The 22873-nt window shown below is 37.8% G+C and overlaps 1 protein-coding gene across 7 annotated transcripts in view; it reads right to left on the reverse strand.

Annotated features, from left to right (window-relative positions):
* Positions 1–22873, reverse strand: part of MYO3B (myosin IIIB) — a 290878-nt gene that overhangs the window by 83575 nt on the left and 184430 nt on the right. For all 7 annotated transcript variants that reach the window (XM_087919959.1, XM_087919960.1, XM_087919961.1 and 4 more), the window contains 4 exons: positions 21821–21932; positions 20018–20180; positions 16441–16521; positions 8375–8489 (listed from right to left, as the gene is read on the reverse strand). In XM_087919959.1, coding sequence (XP_087776085.1) covers positions 8375–8489; positions 16441–16521; positions 20018–20180; positions 21821–21932 — 471 coding nt within the window. The remainder of the gene's footprint in view (positions 1–8374; positions 8490–16440; positions 16522–20017; positions 20181–21820; positions 21933–22873) is intronic.

The following is a 22873-nucleotide window of genomic DNA, read 5'->3' on the forward strand; positions in this document are numbered from 1 at the left end:
TCAAAGTTGACTCTGCTGCCCCAGATCCCTAAGTTTCAACCATTCAACCAATGATCACAGCTACTTTGTTTGGGCTGTAAAATATAGACCACCTCCAAATGGGAGCAAAGAGTTAAAGTTTCATTTCTTTGCTACCATCTCAGGGGTGTTGAGGTTTGCAGACTTTCCTGATCTGGTAAAAATAAAACAACAACACACACAGTAGAAAGAGCAAGATTTTAAGCATTATTCATTTTTTCATTGTTGGCCATTAGCTTGTCAGGGAGGTGGCAAGGGGGGATTATTTCAAAGAAACCAGGCAAAGTATTTGGCTTTGTGAAAACACACCACCTTTTCAGGTCTGCCATATCACCCAAGGACAGTCCTTTACAGAATTAGCTCATTGGTGCTTTTCAGAACTGAGATTGTTGTGAAGTTTAAAAATATAGTGAACGGATGGAGTAAATATTGTCAGATGCTGCAAAACTCTGGACACCACCGTGATGGTAGCAAAGAAATAAAATTTTAACTCCGTGCTGAAAGGATTTGCCGGTGACATCACCGTTGCCCAGGCCTTACCCAGTTGGTGGCTCCTTTTGCACCCCCATGAAATTGTCCACCGAAGTGGTATCCATTTATCTACTTGCAGTAGATAACCACTGGGTCGGCAGGAGCTGGAGCCTGTGATGGAAGCTCACCCCACCCCACTGCTGCAGTGGGTCTCAAACACAAGCCTGCCAATCGTCAGCCCAGCATTTTAACCTCGTGAGCCACTGTGCTCTCTTAGTCCTTGATGTATGACCTGTTTTCCTTGTTACCTTCTGGGAGGAGGCTTCGTGGTATCCAAAGCAGAACATTCAGTTGCAGTTTTGTTCTATAAAGCATCAACCTTGTGAACTCTCAAGTTACCTCTTTCTGCTACGTATTCAAAATGGACAGTGATTAGAGTGTGTGAGTGTGTGTGTATGTGTGTGTTTATGGTGCAGGTATATATTTATGTATGTATTTAGCATGTGTATATGTGTGCTATGTATGTGTTTGGGTAGATATACACTTTCTCTTGAGTGCAGGCAACAGAATTTCATTTTTAATGTGGGCCAGTGTGCTCATTCTAAAAAAATGACAATAAAGTTATCTTATTTTATAATTGAGCCTGGAATTATGGTGTTAAATTGTTGCAGTCATGAATCAGGTCACCACAGGGTGTGTGGCTGTTGAAATAATGTTGTAAGTATTTTGGGGTGGGGGGGCAGAGGTCCATCATAATGGAACAGTTACTGGAGATGTTGAAAAACTACCTGTAATTATGTACTGTGTGAAGAAGTACTTTGAAAAATCTTTTAAATTTCCTACTAATCAGCTTCATTAGATGATCCTTGTTTTCTGTTTCTCCTGTTTCTCCTCCATACTAGTTTTCTCCAGTGTTGAAAACCAGACTACAGGATCATCAGTAGAGGGGCTATCCTCTTATATTTCCCAAAGGATGGATGAGTAACATATAGCTATATGGCTCTAGGAGTTACCAAATTTCAACATTAGTAGGATTGGTCAGTGAAGAGAGTTAACAGGAATTGTGAAGTCAAAATATCTGGAGGGCTGAAAGTTGCTCAGCTCTGCTAAAATGTCACAAGTGCTAGTGGTACTATATATCTAACTATTGTAAAATCTTTTTCTCTTCTTTTTTGTTTATTTCACTGTTTATAATTTTATTCCATCCTATCTACATATATCCAAAATCTGTCCTAGAAGATTAGGGCATCTTCTGGAAAAGTGCAAGATAACGTAGGAAGAAAGACCAATTCATAACATTTCTTCTAAGTAAGAGAAGCTAATCATAATAATAATTACAATATATACTTCTCCTTCTGAAAGGCAGCATATACATTTAAACAACAACAACAACAACCAGAGGGGGGTGGAGCTGGCGTCGCGACGATATGGCATGCGATCTTGGAGGTCTGAGATCACTGCCGATAACTTTGCTCCTGGACGGTCCATTTGGATCTAAACTGTCCTGAAGAGATGGTGAATGTAAAGAGCACATCCTGTCGATCCCAGGGATATCACAAAGTCCCTGGTAGATCCAGGAGAAGCTCTTTTTGCCAGTGGCAAAGAGGCAGCCATTAAAGCCGCTGAAACGAAAGAGAACGGAAGGAGAAAGTGTGCCGGTTTGGTGAGAACTTTTTCTTTATTTTAAGATTTGAAAGGACACCCTAAGGGAAAGAAAGAATCTGTAAAAGTTTTGACAGAAGTGATTAAGCGACGATTTTAAACTGGAATGTCAACGTAATATATTTTTTTTCTCATTGCTGGATTTTCTACACATGATTTTATATTTTGAAACTGGACTGTTTTTTTTCCCCTTTCACCTGTTCTTTCTCTCCTTTTTGACTTTATAATATTCTAGGCTAGAGCTCCCTTTTAGTCATCTTTTTAAATATCTTTTTCCCTTTTTAATTAATTTTTATTATATTTTGTTTGGAAAAGGAGGGGGAAAGTGAAAGCAAAAGAAACTTTGTAACACTGCCAAATAGAGGCTTGGAAATATTCTATTTCTTTTTCTTGACCAGACAAGGCTGAGAAAGAACTGAGACTTTTTTTCAAGGACATTGCCTGTTTGATAAGATAGAGGGGAAGAGCATGAGAGAGTATTATTGCAGGTGCTCTTCTGGGTTTCTATCAAGAGCTGGAGTCTGGTGTTGAAGCTTATAGAAAAAAAAAAGGTGATAAGACTCTGGAGAAGAGAGTTATAAATTTTAACAAAAGCCTTGGATAATCAAACAAGGTTCAGTGTGCTCTTTTCTTTTCTTTTTTTTAAAGCTGTGCTATTTCTTACTTTAACAAATCCCCTTAACAATGATATTAATGTATTTAATACATGATTGAAAATATGAGAATATATACAATATAATTGTAATTGAAGACTATGAAATGGAAGCACAAAACAATTTGTAAACCAACTGGCACACTGTATGTATATGTATGGAAGATGGCTTGATGTTTTTATGTTTTGTTTGTCTATGTTCATCTTAAAAACCAATAAAAATTAAAACAACAACAACAACAATCACCGCCTACCATTTTGATATGTGACTTGTTTAAATTTGTTACCATCAGTGTAAAGTACAATAAAAGCCGAAACCCAAACATTTCCTTTGAAAAAAGACTTGCTAAACTCAGTGGAGTTTATTTATGTGCAGATATGCTTAGGATTGTGAAGATTGCGATGTATGGGTTCTCCCCCAAATATTTATAGTATGAATCAAATAATCCACATTAGGATTTTACTTCTGTAGGTATATCACAAAAGTAGATCAATGATTAAACTATGAATCGTGTTATTGGGTATTACAATGCTGTTAGTCTTGTTATTAGCAAGATTATGAAATCTACAGCATCTGATTTTCTTTTTTTCTTTTTAAAGCAATCCATCAATCTTTTCAACTGTACGGGGAGGTGGGGGAAGAAACCTCCAACCTCCACTATTTCCTTTGATCTGATATGGGAAAAGATTCTGCGTATTATGTATGTATCGTGTTAGTTGAGGCTTCTACTACATCTTGACAGGTACAGTGAGCTGTATTGTAACGCTTTGTTTAGAGATACTATAGAATAAATTGAAATGATAAATGGTGCCATCAGTGAATGCAAATCATCAGCTGAAACACAACGTGGACAAAAAAAGTGAACCATAGCAAAAGTCTCCTCTTCTGACTACAAACTATGTTATCAGCTGCAGGAAACCAAGCAGTTATCCAGGAGTAAGACTGAAGGGAGTGAGATTCAAGAACTGCTATAGAAGGAAACAGGGACTTTTAACACAGAGGCACAAAATATGACATTTAAGGACTACGAATGGCTTGACTATGATCTCCAGGTAGCATCTTTCAAGGTTGCCACCAATTGTGGCAGAAAAATATTAAATACTTTGCCCTATGTTTTAGCTGAAATCATGTTAGTTTAATATAAGTTGAATTAAACTTTATACTGATCCCAGGTTACAGGCCACTAAGGGGGCCTTTATTTAGTCCTTTATTTCAGTTAATGGGAACTCTCAAATGATACTGCCAAAAGGCAATGATCAACAACAATTACCATTAGAAAAGTTGGAATTGTATAAATACTTTTAAAGCATATTATAACAACATGTTACATAATATTTACAAAAAATGAATTTATTGAATTACCGTAACTAAGAACAAATTTAACTGGATTAATTTACTGTGCATTATTTGGGATAGAAATCCAAAAGAGTTGTGTGATTTGTTGTAAGAGATGTAAGCTTCATCAGACTATATGCGTACACTGACCATATTTCTGTCAAATATAACACAAATTGAAAAGCCACAACAAGAAGTACTACTAATATAATAATATAATGGAAATTAGAGCTTTATTTATTGATCTTCCTTCATATAGCAAGATGGGAGGTGACTAAAAACTTGTAATTCTTTCATTGGTGATGCCTCTTCTTGGAGAATATCATCCCCAGAGATCCCTCTTTTATACTTTTTTCAATGCTAAGAGAAAGAACTTTTTTATTTCCTGGCATTTTAGTTCTTTCAGAAAGTTTACACTATTTAATTTTGCTGCTGGTTTTATGTGAAGTATACATACAGCTGTGCTGTGGTATTTCTTGCTTCTTCTACACCATTCAGAAAATTTATAAATAGGTAATCTAAAGGTATAATCTAAAGGTGTAATCATTAACTAAAAGGACCCCTGTTAGCACAGTGGTTAGAATGCACTATTACAAGCAACTCTCTGCTTGCAGCCGGGAGTGCAATTCTGAAGGGGGTCAAGCTTGACTCAGCTTTCCATTCTTCTGAGATCAGTAAAATGAGGACTCAGATTGTTGGGAGCAATATGCTAACTCCATAAACTGCTCAGAGTGTTTTGTAAAACACTATGAAGTGGTATATAACTCTAAGACCTATTGCTATTGCTAAAACGTTAACAATATTTAGGGTTTCCGGGTTAGAAAATTGGCAAGGGGGGACAGAAGAATTATAGAAGGGTGCAAAATTATGTTTGGCGCAGAAAGAGTAAACAGATTTCCCCCCGCTGTTTAATTAGACTTGAATCTGAAGTTAAGTTGTGAAGTTAGATTGTGGGAGATATAAAATGAATTTTCATAGTTGTTCATAGTTCCTGGGTCCTCAAGGTGTTGGTAATAATAATAATAATATGCCTGCCAAGATATGTTTTAAATTAATAAATGGGAAAGTACCAAGAAAAGCCCTAGGCCTCGCATAATTTGCAGAGACAATTTCATGATGGATATATTCATGATATAAAAAGATTGGAAATCCCTCAATAAGTAGTAGCTATAGGATGAAGTTGCTTACACATAGAACAGGGTGTCAAACTTGATATCATTGAGGGCCATATCAGGGTTGTGTCAGGGGACCAGGGTGGGTGTGGCTGGGGTGGGCATGGCCAGCTCAACATCACTTGTGTTGGGGTCGCCTGTGTTGGCTCAGCATTCTGCCAGGGAAAATAGGCTCCCAAGCTCCATTTTGAGCTGCAAAGGCCTCCTGTAACACTCTGCCAGCAAAAACAGAGCTTGGAAGGGCCCAGCTTTGTTTTCAATGGCAGAGAGTTACAGGAGGCTCTCACAGCCAAAAAGGGAGCTCAGGAACCCATTTTCACTGGCAGAAACACCGAGGGCAGTTCTTTGCTGTTTCTAGGGCAGCCCTGCAGGCCAATTCTAAGCACCCCATGGGCAGGATCTGGCCCCAAGGCCTTGAGTTTGACACTGCTGACATAGAAGAACAGCCTGCACAAGTATTAAAGGGCAAATTAATGGAGAATAAAGTACCAATATCATGGTAACCTCTGTATGAGATATTTCTCATACTGATAAAGGGAATCGCAGATACCAAAACAATGGATAAATGTCGATTGCCTTGCCTTCATGCAAAATACAAGAACCTCCTTTTCGCTGCACAGAAATACAACACACAAACACACACACACACAAGGAAATTAAAGAGAGTTTTGGCAACTATCTGAAAGTACAGTATTTGCTAGAATTTGTCTGAAAGTATAGTATTTGCTAGAATTTGTTAGAATTCTTGTTTCCTTCTAATCCTGCTATTCACAGGATTCTTCCTGTTTTGTTCCTTGGATTAAATCTATTTAGATTGTAAGGAGGGAAGTCTGACAGTCAGTTCTCCAAAAATGAATGAATAATGCCAGGAGTTCTGACTGGATTTACCATTATTTTCAATAAAATTAATAGGATTGTTTTCCAATCACGTCTTTAAGAAATTACCCTATTTTGGCTCAGGAAAATTACCATTTGGCTGCAACTTTTGGCGGTTTACAGGGACCACACCAGATCCTAAAATAAAGCTCAAATAGCTGCCAATCCGTATCTCTAACTCTTACAGATTTCCTGTTTCAAAACATTCTGACTCCCAGTGAACTGACAGCTTCATGCTGTTCCTTTCAGACTGTTTTGTTTTCCACCCAGGGAGGGTTTCATCTGCACATGCCCCTTTGATGCTCAATTTAATCAATGGAAAATATCCTCCTGTGGCTAAAATTGCAATTTTTTTGCAGCCACTCAAGGGCAAAGGTAACGTGACACTGTTAAACTGAATTTGCTAATTATGTCCTACTAAAGATGGATTCCCTTTGCACCTAGAAGTTCAGACATTTAATATTTGCCTGAGAGATGGCAAGGAGTATAGTAGAGAGATTTGTGCATAAGTCTAACCAGTGGTGGGATTCAGATTTTTTTTACTAATGGTCCTCTGGGCGTGGCTTTGTGGGCGTGGCAGGGGAAGGATACTGTAAAATCTCCAGTCAGAGGTGGCATTTGCCGGTTCTCTGAACTATTCAAAATTTCCACTACCGGTTCCCTAGAACTGGTCAGAACCTGCTGAAAACCATCTCTGAGTCTAACTCTCTTTGGCAAATGTCTGAGGCATTTTGGTAATATACTGTATACTTCCCTGGGCAAAAAGTGGGAGAAGATGGAGATGAAGCAATGCTTGTTGTCTTTCAGAAGCTGACAAAAAGTTGCAAATCTAATCTGTATTTTCTGCTTCTGCTTATATTATTTAATTATGCTTAAAAAGGCTATAGCCCTACTCCCCTCTTGTCAGTGAGTAAGCCTAAATTAATTTAAACTCACATTTAATATTGCTATTTATAAGATGGCAATGGACAAATGCAACATTTTCTAAACATTTTATAGGAAAAAGTGCTTCCATAGATAGGTTAAATATTGGCCCCAAAAAGGAGGGATTGAGAAAAATGGGAGAGCCTTATTGCTGTTTGTCTGACAAGATATTTGTTTCAATATCGGTAAGGAGACTTCAATAATTGCTTCACTGCCATATCTTTTTCAGGCATTGGAACTTTACTTTTCCTCATTGCACATGTTCAAGATCCACCCTCTGGAATAAAATTTGAAGGTACTCTGAGAAAAGAGGGCAGGAAGAATTAACTGCCTCGTGTTCATTGAGCAGAAATTGCTTCTATTTATAGAAACACCTCACTGCATTCTGTCCTGCGTTAGAGGCAAATACATAATATGAAATTTGCTGGTGTTCTATAAGGTTTAATAGGACAGCAGCCAGGAAAAAAAATGTGATAGAGTGCTGAAGAAGAATTTTTACATTCTACAATTTTCAAGTAATAAAAGGCTTACCACAAGTTACTTACCACATAACTTTTCTCAAGGAGAAAGAATTATGCCATCTAATGAGAAGCTAGAGCACATTGCCTTAATGTTTTGCCTCTGGCCGTCTTGAAGGGTAATCTTCCTAGCATTCCTATGGGAGACCAGAACTACTCTTTGGTTCAGGTGAGGTGTAGACTGTGGCTCATGTTCTACGTATGGCACTTTTTAGTGGAAGTCTTTGCCTTTCATATTCCCTTTTAGTTAATAGACTTTTGAATGTATTAACACTTCTTTTTATTTAATAGAACACACACAGCTGTTACTCTTAATGCTGGCAAATTTTGTGCTATGGCTTGTTGAGTCCACCAAATGGCATTTCAAGAACCAGGTTAGCGATCTTAAGTGATTTAGATCCTGAGCTTTAAACAGGTTACTGCCAAGATGACTTTTATTATTGTTTTGTTCGCTTCATTACAATATATATACTGTACTTAGTTTTGACCGGCCAATGATTATAATAAACATTACATAGATTGGTTAATTATCTAAAGTATAAAACTGTCATTGATATGTGAATGCTACAAGTCATATTCACAAACCCGCATGAATAGACACATCTTTCAAAAACAGAGTCCAATTGCAGCTCCTCAGGCCCTATCCTGAGTTGTCTCACCAGCAAGGTAAGTAATAGGAAAGAAAATGTCTCCCTCTACGTACTTTCTCTCTATATTCTATTTGAACAGAATAATTAAAACTTACCCATTTTCTTCGTATCTGAGATTGGAATCGAAACCCACTGATTCCACATCGGTTTGATAGCCGATACTGTTCTTCCATCTTCTATAATTTTTGCGTGTTAAATATCCCCTGAAGGCTAAGCAAGCATCAGCAAAAAAAGAAGGTTAAAAATGGAGCAGCATTATCTGACATTTTGCAACATACAGAACACTCTTTATTCAACTCTTTATAGAAAGAAACAAATTCAGATTTGTTTCAGTTCTGAAGCCTCCGGCTGCAATCACCCTCCAGGCTACAAAGTTTACTGGCCATTACAAATGAATGGCATTGCCAAAGATCTGATCTGAGAACAGCTTCCGATGGATTTTTTTCATCAAGCTATTTTTTGGAGAAAACTGAATCACCATTTATTTGACTCATCCAAAGCATCTTCTGGGCAAATATTTTTTATTTTATCTGTTTTAGTATACTTTCATCCTTCCTTTTCTTCAAAGAATTCTAGAAAATGCATGAATTTAAATACTGAGTAATTAAGGGATTACCTCTATATATTATAAAGCACAAAGTATCTCACCTGTGTCACCTTAGCAAGTGATGTTGGAGCTAAGAATAGCCACTGATATGATCTCTAACTAATTCCAATCATTCATATTTCAGGACTTGTACGAACATAGGACAGGAGCAACTGACTTTCTGTTCTCCAGAAGTTTTGAACTTTAGCATCTATAATCTCTTGTCCATAGAGTTGAAGGAATTGTGGAAATAGATGACAATTCGATATCAAAGCATCCTGAGGATGTCAAGTCACCTACTATTATCTATTATTATAGAGATGGCTCTGAACAATACCTCAGCAGGCAAGCTGGATAGCCTTGGTCCACTTACTCATTCTCAGGTCTTAGGAAACAAGCAAGAACAAACCACTTCCACAAAACCTTATCAAGAAAGCTTCAGGGATTTGTCCAGGCACTCACCGGGAGTCAAAAATAACAAAATAAAACAAATCTATTCCATGCCCAATACCTCATGACCCAATATGTCAAGAACTGAGCTCCAATCATTCTGATCAAGACTAATCCCTTCTTTCAAGAAGAAACAAACTCATCATTGAGAATTCACTTTGTTGAGGATTCATCCAGAAAGGTTAATTTTAGCTAAAATTTTAATCAGCAAAATCTCAGATAAGCATCAATAGAGACAGAACTGAATTCTAACTGAGGAAACAGCCTTTCACATACGAAAAGCAAAGTTGTAATACAGATCCTATAGAAGAGAATATTTGTAGCTCAGGGTTGAACTGTCCTTGGTGCTCTCTGAGTTTGGTTGTTTTCTTGCAGATGTTTCATTATCCAACTAGGTAGCATCATCAGTGCAATGAAACATCTGCAAGAAAACAATCAAATTCAGAGAGCACCACTGTAGCACAGTTCCTAAAAATTTATAGAGAGTTTATTGTAAAGTTCTTGTGTCTTTGAAAGCAGCTGTATAAAATGTGTCACAATGTACACATTGTCCACAATGTGGCTCAAATTTGATAGAAAAAATAGGCCATTTATGCTTTAAATTAAACAACGTTCCAGTGAGCTCTAGGCCAGGTAATATAGACATTTCATTTTTGGAAAGAACAAATAGATGAGAGATGACTGGACAACTAAAATGCTTTTCTTTATTCCCTTCAACAAAGAGATATAAAACAGGCTGGTCAATTTTATGTTGGTATTTTAGAGACAATCATAAAATGTTTTTAAGTACTTTGAAAACAATGGAGTAATTATCAAAAATCATCATGGATTCATCAGTCTTCATAGAACAATTTTTCTCCCTTTTCAAAAATAAGTTAACTTCCTTAATAGATGATGGAATATATATTATATTTTAATTTGACACGACTTTCTAATTTCTAATTAAATAAGAGGCTGGATGGCATGACAATTAAGAGGATACAAAAATTATATACCTATTGCTCATTAGTGATATGCAGTCCGGGGTTCTTTATTTTTCATTTTTATTAAAGACTACTGGGAAGAAGTAGAGGGAATGCTTATTCAGTTTGCATATGATACAATGTTGGGTGGGGCACTGGGGTAGCTAATTCCTTGGAAGACAAAAATAAAAGTAAAAATGATTTTAATAGAGAAGTGGTAAATAAAACAGCATGAGCTTTAACAAATAAACAGAAAATTGTTATGTCTCACCTGTATCCACAGGTGAGCAATCAAAAACAAACCCCAACAAAGATAACTGCTGTGGTTTTTCCAGTCCTCAGCAGTAGTTCTGAAATCTGTTTGGCAATCCTGAAGTGCCTATAAATCACAATGCCTCAGATAATCTTCACAGTACTTTCGCTCCAACAAGACACTTTGCTTCTGGCAAATTTCTCAAACCAATCCGTTTCCTTTTATCCCCTAAAGGGGGCGTGTCAGTCTCATTAATTAATCACTGGCTTGACGCTTCTTTCCCAATTGAGATTGACGTCTCAATCTCTGTCTATTTCTCACGTCAAGCCAAGATCGCTCAAAGTCCTCCTCCTCACTTGAAACCTCTCGCACGTTTTCCTGATTATCTGTTCCCGGCTGCTGTGTAATCAGAGGGGGGGATTTGGGGGAGGACTCTGACACCTTCAATAAATCAGGTTCGTCTCTCATAGCTAAGTCCACTTCCTCATCCTGGCTACCTTCAAAATCACTCAACAATGCAGGCTCAAATCTCAGTGCCAGATCCTCTTCACTCGAGTTCATATCTGCTGACGGACCAGATTCAAATCCCGGAGTCACAAGATAAAATTATGCATTACAAACAGGAATGGGAGTCCCTGGACTAGCAATATTATTGTGAAAATGATATTGTGCTGCACATAAAAAGGAGGTTGGGCTTCCATCTCATGATTGTGACACTATCTTGATTTTTCTGATTCCCTGACATGGACACTCTTATTTGCAGAGGGCAGGCCTACATTTTTATGGAAAACTATTATGCTGGCAACTCCAGGAGCACCAAGAACCAACTTCTGAGTGGGGCAGCCTTTATTTTCTTCTAATGTATATTTTCTTCCGGCCAATAAGAGTTCTTGACAGTTTGTTTCTGGATGACTATTTAAAATCCTGTTTTTGAGACTGGGACTAGAGAATGATAAGAATTGCCTTCTTTGGCACACTGCAGCATATATCAAATACTCAACAGAAGCCTGTGTTTTTCTGATGCTGCATTCTAACAATGGAACATAATCCCCAAATCTATTAATGTGATTTTTTTTTATAAAAAAGGTTTCTTGTAGGCAATAGTTAAAACTTATTTCATTTGTTAAAACTTTTAATAAAACAGAATTGCATTTCTTATTATACTACTATCACTTGCCTTCTTTGCTTGCTACTTTATCCTTTTATTGTTGTAGTCTTTATAAGATGCCTCAAAGAGTATTTGATCAAAGAGAAGTTTTTTTTTTAAAAAAAGGAACCAACTATTTGGAAATAATAACATAACTGAACACCAATAGATCATTAATGTGTTTTAAAAAGCTAAGGCAAATGTGTAATGTTTTAGAAAAATTTATCAATATTCCTAAATATAATATAAAAGTTTTTAAAAGCTGCCTTATGAACTGAACCGGGGCATTTTCAACTCTTAAGAGATTCCTCAAATACTTCACTAAAGTTAAGCAGTACATAAGCTAAAGCAATGATGAAATTCATATAATTTATCCTGGAGGAATATCTGATTTCACAACTTAAATAAATCCAATTAAATTTCAAATTATAATATCAGTTTTCCAAACTCAACTCAACAATAAACTTATTTTTCACATACTCTGGGTTTCTACATTTATTAAAACATTTCTATCCCACCTTTCAACTCTGCTGTGGAGCCCCCAAGGCAGCTAACATGGAAGCCTTTTTCTCTCTCTCTCTCTCTCTCTCTCTTGGAACGCATTTATTTCTTTTTTCCTTCCACATTTTATCAATATCTGTTCAACTGCTCACCTAGCCACTTGTGTATTTGAGAATCTATTTATTTCCAAAAATGCAAATGTGGTCTATCTCTAAAGACTGCCTTGCTGGAAAATAAACAACCTAAAAAAAGACTTTCTATCCGGCCGCGATCTCTTGCTGTCAAAACCATTCAAAGAATATTCTGAATTCTGAATGTAGCCTCCTCCACTCCACAATTAAAATGAGCAGGCTAATCCTGGAAGAATTATTCAGGCAAAGCTCTCCCCTCCCTCTTCCCCTTCACACAGTATAAAGTAATGATAAGGTCATTTACAAAAGAAACTACTGCTTTTGAAATGGTGACTTGTAGACAAGAGGACTGCCTGGAAGTGGGCCATAGATAACACTGAAGGCTGCATTCTCCTCTCAGACACCAACAGCACCAGCCCCCGAGTCTTTGGAACAGATTCTGATGGAGAAAGGGTCCAATAAGGTTAATACCCCTACTTTGATCTCTGTCAAGGCAAGAATTAATTTACATTTCAGATGAAAAAGGTTGACAGCATGAAAAGGCATCTTGTTTCTGATATGTGAATGTGCTGTAATAGATTGGGAATTCTGAAAGGAAGTTCTGAGGAAGCTAAAGGGATAAACCTCACTGCTGCTTTTACTGGGAAAGAGATGAAAGGAAAACAAATTTCGGTATGAGCTGCGTAAAAACATGTAAGCCAAGGGGCTTCCTAAATTTCAAGACCACCTTTTCTCCTCCCACTCTGGTTCCCTTCTTCCTTTTTTAAACTAGTTTTTTAAAGAGAGACACTTACAGTATATTACATGTGATGATTCTTTGAATGCCTTGGCAATAAACCAAAGCTCTTCAGAGAAACAAAAGTCCTCAGGCTTTCTTGTAACCCTGATCATATTTTGTAGGCATCTTCCACGAGTGCTTGGTGGTGGGGTTTCTATAGCATCAAACATTGTTAATACAACAGCTGAGATACCCATTGCTGGAATAATAAAATCCGGAAAATGGCCAATGCAATTTGAAGGAATAAAGATTTTAAAGGAGAGATTCAGAAACATAGCATATATAGTGTCCAATCAAACATTTTTCAGGAAGAGGCATTTGACGCTCTACTTAAACTCTCCCATAGAAGCAATACAAATAACTCTTTATAACATGGGTTGGAATAAAAGTACTCTGATGGAATTTCATATGCAGCTTTTTAATGCTTTCTATGGGCTGTCTATGTTACAGCCTCTTCTTTCATCTCCCTGTCCAGAAATCAGTGTCCTAATGGTGTACAGTTGAGCCATTTTTACATGAAAAAGTAATTACCGATGCATCTCATTAGTTGTATAAGAAAGCAATCTCCAATAGTACTTTTAAAATAACTTTAATTTTCTTTAGAATTCCTATGCCCTGATGCAAGTATACATAATATAGCACAGCCAATGTACTCCATTTATTTATACTGTTAGAGATACTAGAGACACAAGCATTTTATATACATTTTAGAGTATGGCTTACGCCATGGTCTCAGATTTCATGTGACTTTTTGCTGAGATTGGATCAATTACTGTTTCCCTTATCAAGCACCAATGGGAGGAAAGACTCGGTAAAAACAAGATGCAACCAAGACACATGCCCAGGTGCCATGACATCTAACTTCAAAAAGATCTGTGTCTATATCTTGTAGTAACTTTTGCCTGTTCTTCCAAACAAACAGAAGACAGAAATGGAAAACAATATTGAAAATCTCTCTGATGTTAAAACAAAACAAAACAAAACAAAAAAGAAACACCCTGTTTTGCACTCCATAATGTCACACATACCTCTGATACATAAATCAATTTGTGCCAATCTCTAAACTCCTTAGAAAACAACATTTTAAAAACTGTATGAATCAATGTGACAATGCACTCTCAACTTTGGGTATGATTGGATCATCTTGTTGCTCCTACTGGAAAGAAGTTATAGGTTTCTAGCCCTTATCTAAGGGTTTATTCAATGAACAAGCCTCTACTGCAGGGGTCTTCAAACTTGACAGCTTTAAGGCTTGTGGACTTCAACTCCCAGAATTCCTCCTCCAGTCATGTTTGCTCAGGAATTCTGGGAGTTGAAGTCCACAAGTCTTAAACTTGCCAAGTTTGAAGACCCTTGCTTTACTATATTGTGATGGGCTTCATTCAGTTTGGAGTCTTTCTTAGCATAGGGATCCAGAATAGGAAAAAAGAAACTGCATACATTGTCGGGGGAGGGAGTTATAGACAGGGGTAGAGGATAACCTTTTCTTGAAGACCAACTTGGCTTCAATCCTTGGCATCTCCAGTAAGATTAGAACATTTTTTTCTGAAACTCTGGAAAGTTTCTGGTAAAAGTGGTACATTAAATGACCCGATGATTTGGCTGAGTTCCTTAGGTAATTTGAGTTTCCTATTTAATTCAAATGAAAAAAGTTGTCTTCTCTGAGAGCAGCTTTTCTTATTCACCACAATTAAGTCTTTTCAGGCTGGGCCTGGTGAAGTGTGTATCCTTCCTATTACAAATCCTGGAAGTGCTGCTTTAGAATTTCTGTTCACTCTTCACTTCTTACAGCAATTTCCAGGAACTTCTAGAAACACTTAATCACTTTCTTTTATATATGGTGGTTTTCTCCTTAGGGACAAAGGCACAATGCAATACTTAGATATTCTAGAAATAGGTTTTGACAAAAGATCACATCGGCAGGATTGGGGAGAAAAAACTTGTATCTATTTTTAAAGATAAAAAAAAAACCTAGAGGGAGTAATTTAGGGCTGAACCAAATGACCATTTATCCCAGTGCAAGTTTAGTTCTCTCACTTCGTTTTGTAGAGAGGACCAGATGATGTCCTCCAAAGATCCCAGCTCCCCCGTCTTTTTCCACTACACAGTAAAAGTAACCAAGTGAAATTGACAAGATTCTTTTACTTTTCCTTCCTAGCCAAAGCAACAGGAAGGATGGTTCTGGAGTCATCAGAAAGGTTCGTACAAAAGGTCTGTCATCAAAGACATGCCCACAAAAAGTAAGTGATTGGCGCTTGCTTTTCTAGCATGGATAGGAGGAGTAATCTACCGGTGGGTAGCTGTACTGCATACAGACTAAACATCTGACCATTGATGAAGCCAAAGTAGAGGAAGGAACTGAATTCCAAAAAAGGGGTTGCTGAAACTGGCTTGGTTTGTAGCCAGATTATACAGAGGAGTCAAGCTGCTTAAGACTGTAGGGCTGAAAAGCCCTCAGGGTGAAAAAATAATAAAGCCCAAAGTGCTTAACCCTTCCCTAGCCTCTCATTTCTTCCTAATCTCACTCCTTCCACCTGCCGTATCAAACAACTGTTTGCAAGGGGGGGAAAGACTGAAACTCCTTATGCAAATAAGAGCAGCTGGGGAGACATTTTGGAGTACAAAGGCAACTGTGAGGGGAAAGATTAAGCACTTTGCCTCCTTCAGCATATTTTGGTTCTCCATCCATCTCCCAAGTTGATTTCCCCCATATCACCTCCTACGATTTGGATAATGCTTAGTTTAATCCTTACAGGCATTTCTTATCACCAGGTTCAAAGCAACATTTCTCTCTGTTCAAAGTTGTGGGCTCTCTTTCTCATACCAATAATTCAAATTAGGAAATTGCTTTCTGTTAGCTCATTTGTATGTTCACGGACAAGAAACCTTATCCGGAATCTCAGATAAAACACTTTCAGAACCCTTATTTCTGGATTCTTTTAACTGGGCATTCTGGGGTTGAATTCCACATTTCTACAGGCAAAACAGCACCTCTGTTATTTTGCTATGGCTTAGCCTAAAAAATGAACAGTCAGACTCCTTTATTAAAAAGATGCCATGGGCTTGATTTTCTATAAGCAAAGCAGCACTAGTCAACATTTTGGGTCATCAGTACAATTAAACATAGATTTTAGATTGTAAATTGGTTCTGTTGACTGTGGTCAGATTGAGCACTTTCCCTGGCTGTCTGAATCCATTGCATGTCAAGTAGAGTGAAAACAGTCATCTGAACAGGTCATAACTTAAGAGCCTTTTGCCTGGGCTGCACATTATTCTTATCAGACCTCAGGACTGACATGGGAAATCACCCACAGTAAAATAGGTGTCAGCTGTGAAAATATTGTTTTAATTACCTGCTTGAATATGAATAGCAGCATCGATTCTTTTGTTCTTTATATCCTTGAACTTCCTGCGAGTATCATATCCTCTCCAGGCTAAAAATACAAAGTCATGTGTTGTGAATTATACTGGCTTAAAGGAAAATGCCACAGAATGAGAAGTGTGCCATAGTTTGATCTGTACCCCCTTCCCATCCAGGCCCTGTCCCAGTGGAACAGCCTGTTGAATGATCAGAATCTGCCTCAGAAGCTCCTTCCCTGTAACAATGGACTTTTTGTATGGCACGTTCTGTCATTAGGCTTAGCATCTCCAGCAGAGAAATACGCAAGAGTAGTTATTGATTGCTGATTATAACTATATTTAGAGTAAACATTGTAGCAATAAAGCTGAATTGTTGAAGAAGTAGGCAAGAGTGGGCAGCTAAATGGTTTCTTGTTCTATCTTCCTACAAATGCCAAGCCATTTTAATATCAGATATATAGAGTCAGCACTGTGCAAAGATGTCTCCTTGGTCATGTGGCCGGCATGACTAAATGCCGAACTTTCAAACTGCTAGGTTGGCAGAAGCTGGGACAAGTAAGGGGAGCTCACTCTGTTACGCGGTGCTAGGGATTCGAACTGCCAAACTGCTGACCTTTCTAATCCACAAGCTCAGCGTCTTAGCCATTGAGCCACCACGTCCCATATATATGTGTGTGTGTGTGTGTGCGCAGGTCTTGGCGTGTTCGGGTCTTTTCCCATGTAAGATTGAGAACATCTTGGCAACGTTTTGACGAGGTCCCACTCGCCATCTGCAGGCTGGTGCTTTCGGCTTTGTGCTTGTGCGAGCAAAGCATGATCGGAGCTGCCGTCTCCCTATATATACTGGTGGGGAGGTTGGCTGTGTTGTGTTGAAACATTGCCAAGATGCTCTCAATCTTACATGGGAAAAGATCCAAACACACCAAGACCTGCATATCTGTACCTGTGAAAATCTACAAAAACATACACACACACACACACACACACACACACACACATATATATTCTTAAGTTTTCACGGGTACTTACATGTATGGCATTCAGCTTTGTTTGGGTATTTTCCCACGTCATTGTAGTTGTGCTTTTAATGTTGTAGCAACGTTTCGGCAGAATCTCAGAAGCCTGATGATGGCAGATGAGATTCTGCCGAAACGTTGCTACAACTTTAAAAGCACAACTACAATGACGTGGGAAAATACCCGAACAAAGCTGAATGCCACACACACACATACTGCTCAAAAAAATAAAGGGAACACTTAACACAATGGAACTCCAAGTCAATCACATTTCTGCAAAATCAAACTGTCCACTTAGGTAGCAACACTGATTGACAATCAATTTCACATGCTGTTGGGCAAATGGAATAGACCACAGGTGGAAAGCATAGGCAGTTAGCAAGACATCCCCAATAAAGGAGTGGTTCTGCAGGTGGTGACCACAGACCACTTCTCAGTTCCTATGCTTTCTGGCTGATGGTTTGGTCACTTTTGAATGCTGGCGGTATTTTCACTCAAGCGGTAGCATGAGATGGAGTCTACAACCCACACAAGTGGCTCAGGTAGTGCAGCTCATCCAGGATGGCACATCAATGCAAGCTGTGGCAAGAAGGTTTGCTGTGTCATGGAATCAATTATTAACCAATCCATCATCCTCCACTTAGAAACAAACCACCTACTCTCTAATAAACAATTTGGTTTTAGTTAAAAAACTATCATGTAATCTGCAACTCTTACACTGCAAAAAGATATGGACTACACAACTCAATCAGAGCAAAGCAATAGACACAATCTACATAGACTTCTGTAAAGCCTTTGATTCAGTGGTACACGACAAACTACTACTAAGACTAAAATCTTACGGTATCTCTGGACAACTGCATAACTGGATAGAAGTATTCCTGTCAAACAGACAACAAATGGTCAAAATTGGGAGCGTCCTATCAAATTCTGTATCTGTTAACAGTGGTGTCCCCCAAGGCAGTGGTGTCCCCCAAGGCAGTGTTTTAGGACCAACTCTCTTCATACTCTACATAAATGACCTCTGTGATCATATTAAGAGCAACCACGCTCTCTTCACTGATGATGTAAAGCTATTCAACACCACAGACAATACTACTACCCTCCAAAAAGACCTTGACTATGTATCAGAATGGTCAATCAAATGGCAACTTCAAATATCAACAAATAAATGCTTTGTCTTACACATTGGCAGAAAATATCAGAACATAAAACACAAGCTAAATGGTCAAGACCTTGTTGATGATCCAAACTTTGTCAAGGACCTTGGAGTACTCATCTCTAATGATCTAAGTGCTAGAGCCCACTGTAACTACATAGCCAAAGAGGCATTAAGAATTGTTAATCTAATCCTATGTAGCTTCTTCTCTGCTCATCAGTCTGGAACCCATATCATGTATCTGATATTAACACAATTGAAAAAGTCCAGATATATTTCACAAGAAGAGTTCTCCACTCCTCTACTCATTGCAGAATACCTTATGCCACCAGACTTGAAACTCTAGACCTAGAAAACCTAGAACTACGCCGCCTCCCGTCCGATCTAAATATAGTATATAAAATCATACATTGCAATGTCCTACCTGCAAATGAATACTTTAGCTTCAATCATAACAATACAAGAGCACACAATAGATACAAACTCAAGGTTAACCGCACCAAATTTGACTGCAAAACATAGGACTTCAGCAACAGAGTGGTCAATGTTTGGAATACTCTACCTGACTCTATGGTTTCTTCCCCAAACCCCTTTAACCTTAGACTGTCTACTATTGATCTCACCTCCTTCCTAAGAGGCCTGTAGGGGGTGTGCATAAGTGCACCAATTGTGCCTACTGTCCCTGTCCTATTGGTTTTTTTTTTTTTTTTATAAGTATCTATCTCATGTATTCAAAACTATATTTATTCTTATACCTGTATCTTGTAAGCGATTGACAAATCAAATAAATACTAAATAAATACTATATCCTATTGATTCTTACTGTCAGAAATTTTTCCTTGCTTCTAGATTGTATCTCCCTTTGACAAGCTTCTACCCTTTTTTTTTTGTCCTGCCCTCTGGTATCCTAAAGAGTAAGTCTACTATTCCTTCTTCTTTCTGACAGCCCCTGAAGTTCTGGAAGACAGTTTATCCTGTCACCCTTGATCCTTCTCATCAGTAAGCTAGACATTCTTAGGTTCCCTCAACCATTTGTCACACGAGTTAGCCGCCAGACCCTTTATCATTATTTGTCGTTCTTGGCACCCTTTCCAGGTGTCAACATCTTTTTTTGTATCCATGGCGGCCAGAACTGGACACAATATTCATGTGACCACAGGACACTGGCAGTGGCCATAAATGTGGGCCAGTTGCTGGGCATCCAAAATGTCGTCACATGATTGCAGGGGAGGGAAACTGGCTGTCAGGGTTCATTGTAACTTTGACCGGTTGCTTAGCGACCAGTTGTAAGTGGAAGATTACCTCTATTTAAAAAAACAAAGAGACACTTTATTTGCAATTTAACAGTTTGAAACTCTGGAATTGTCAGTGATATAGAAAATCCAGAATATTTACCTGACTGAATGGTAATAGCGCTGTTGGTTCTTTTCTGTTTGAGTTTTTTGTATCTTTTTGCTCCAAGCCAGCCTTTGGTGTAAGCCTGCATTATCACCACTCTGCCTATAACTTCATGCAGATACAAGTTCAGTTGTTCAACATGATAGTATTTCAGGAAAACCTGAAACAAAACAGTGACATCACATTATCTGATAGATCAGTAGAGCAAATTAATTCACAAAGATAGGTCTACAGTGTGTTAAGAAGGGGAGGCTTGATCTGATCTATCAAGATGATGGCAGCTTTCCAAGCAACATTGGTGTAGCATTTTGCAAAGTAATAGTAACTGCTCTTTGTAGTGGAAAATATGTTTTTCCTCAGCTCAGCTCAGAGCTCGTTTTCGCAAACCTAGTGCACATGTCCTCAAAATGCATAATAGCTAGCGTGGTGTAATGGTGCTAGCTTAGAAAGCAGGCAACTGTGACTTCTAGTCCTGCCTTAAGTATAAAATATGGCTGGTGACTTTGGGCCAGTTATTTTCTTTCAGCCCAACCTACCTCACAGGGTTGTTGTTGTGTGGGGAAAATAGAAGAATTAATTAGTTAGCTGCCTTGAATTAACCAATATATTCTTTGTGTGTGTGTGTGTGTGTGTGTGTGTGTGTGTGTGTGTGTGCATGTATCAATCAATCAATCAATCTCAAATCTAAGTTCAGATCCCAATCCAGAAAGAAGATCGATTGATCTATCTATCTATCTATCTATCTATCTATCTATCTATCTATCTATCTATCTATCTTTGGTTATTTGGGTTTTCTCCCGCGTAAAATTGCAAGTATCTAGGCAACGTTTCGATGAAGTCTCATTCATCATCTTCAGGCATGTGTCTTCGGCTCTGTGCTTCTCAGAGTAATTACTGGACTACATACAGAGATGCTGGACTACATACAGTTTTCATCTCTTAGATATAGTGACCACATATCCTTTATTATAAAGGTTAGTCCTTGTTTTTCAGGAAGCTGTCTAAAGATTTGTTTTTCAAAATCTCTTTTGTCCTTTATTTTAACCATTTAGTTTCACTGTACAAATGCTGCCGATGCACAGTTTTTCACATTCAGGTAAATATATACATTTTTAAAAATCTCTTTAAAATAAAGGTACATATACTGTTTGATCTTAAATTTTTTAATTAGAATACTGTATGTTTCAATACCAGATGCAAATACCATTCTACCCAAGAACACCTAAGACCATCTTCACATTGTCTTAGCAGCCATTTCATGATGAGATAGAGATGATGTCATGAGGATGATTGTGTCCTCATCACATGATAGGTGGAGGAGTATCCATGTCAGAGCAAACAGATTGTGTAAATAAACTCTTAAATGTGACATTAAATTCTGCTGAGCTATAAACAGGTCTACCAATTGGCTCCTATTTATAACACTGGCCCTTATTGCACACTACCAATCGCATCTGATAATGTCCCTTATTTCAAGGGTTAGCATCCCCAAAACATTATTGTTTCTCAAGTATTTCTCATGTAAAAAGGAAAAGGATTTCTCAAGAATGCCAATGGACCACTACACAATTCCATTTTCTTATATCCATGTCTTTTGAAAAGCAGTGTCCCATGCATTTTAATTGAAGGGACTATACTGCAAGAAGTACAGCATAATCAGCTTTTATACATTGGTTGTAAAGAATGGTTTTTAAAGTTAACATTAGTTTGAATACCTTGCACAACACTACTAAATATTACAGGACTTTCATTATGATTATATCTTCTGCTTCAAGAGTTTTGGAATGGAATTTATCTTACCTTTGTTTTCCCAAGAACCCACTTGTCTAACATGGCCTTTTGAAGAATAGCAATGCAGTTTTCTTTGCTTGGAGAAGGGTTCTCATGTGCTTTGAAAGCAATGTAATAATATCTACAGAAATATAAATGATAACCAAGATCAGATTTGAAAAAGCAACTTGTTTACAATGGCACAGGAAATCCTGCAAATAGCATGGATTAGGATTTCATGAATCAGAGCAATTGCATATGGACTAGTCCCTGCAGTTTTCTTGGCAAGGTTTTTCAGAAATGGTTAGTCATTGCCTCTTTCTAGGGCTGAGAGAAAGTGCCTGGCCTACAGTCATCAAGGTGGCTTACGCTAAAGCCGGACTATAACTCATGGACTCCTGGTTTCTAGCTTGATACCTTAATTATTAAACCAAATTGGCTCTCTTACTATATTGTATAAGTACCCAAATGTATGTCCCCATCCCACAAAATCACCTGCCAAATGGCAGGAATATGTCTAAGAGCCATCAAAAAGCCAGGCAACTTGATAAGCTTTTTAGGGTGGAACATTTTAATTTGATTTGCTCCCATTAAATCTAAATCTTACCAGACCACAATAATAAAACTTAAAATGTTTCTTCACAGCCAACTCATCTTCATTCACTTCCCTTGACTTTTTAAAAGTGGTCTGCGGAATGCTATAATATATGTTTGGCATATGATACATACTTAGGCTTAATTAACTTCAGGATTTCAATACATTTAATTTATTTAGAAATTGTATTGGAGACATTAAAAGCTAAGGGCAGGGTTTTTTTCTTAAAAAAGCATGGTTTTAATATCCGTTCTAAGGTAATGTTGGGAGCATCAACTTACTAAATGTAATGGGGATGCTCCAAATTACTTCATAACATTTTTTCTTCACCAGCCTTAAAGCTGATGTTCATTTAAAGCATTAATACATCAATATTTCGGGTACTATTGCTTTTTTTTTTTAGAGCAGATTGGTGACATTGAAAGATAACAGCACAGATTCACTCAATGTGTGTCAAGGCTACAAATTAGTTTACAGTAAAAATGACT

The sequence above is a fragment of the Pseudonaja textilis genome, chromosome 1 (assembly GCF_049901715.1).
Source record: "Pseudonaja textilis isolate UNSWEBS1 chromosome 1, rPseTex1.2, whole genome shotgun sequence".
Classification (NCBI taxonomy): domain Eukaryota; kingdom Metazoa; phylum Chordata; class Lepidosauria; order Squamata; family Elapidae; genus Pseudonaja; species Pseudonaja textilis.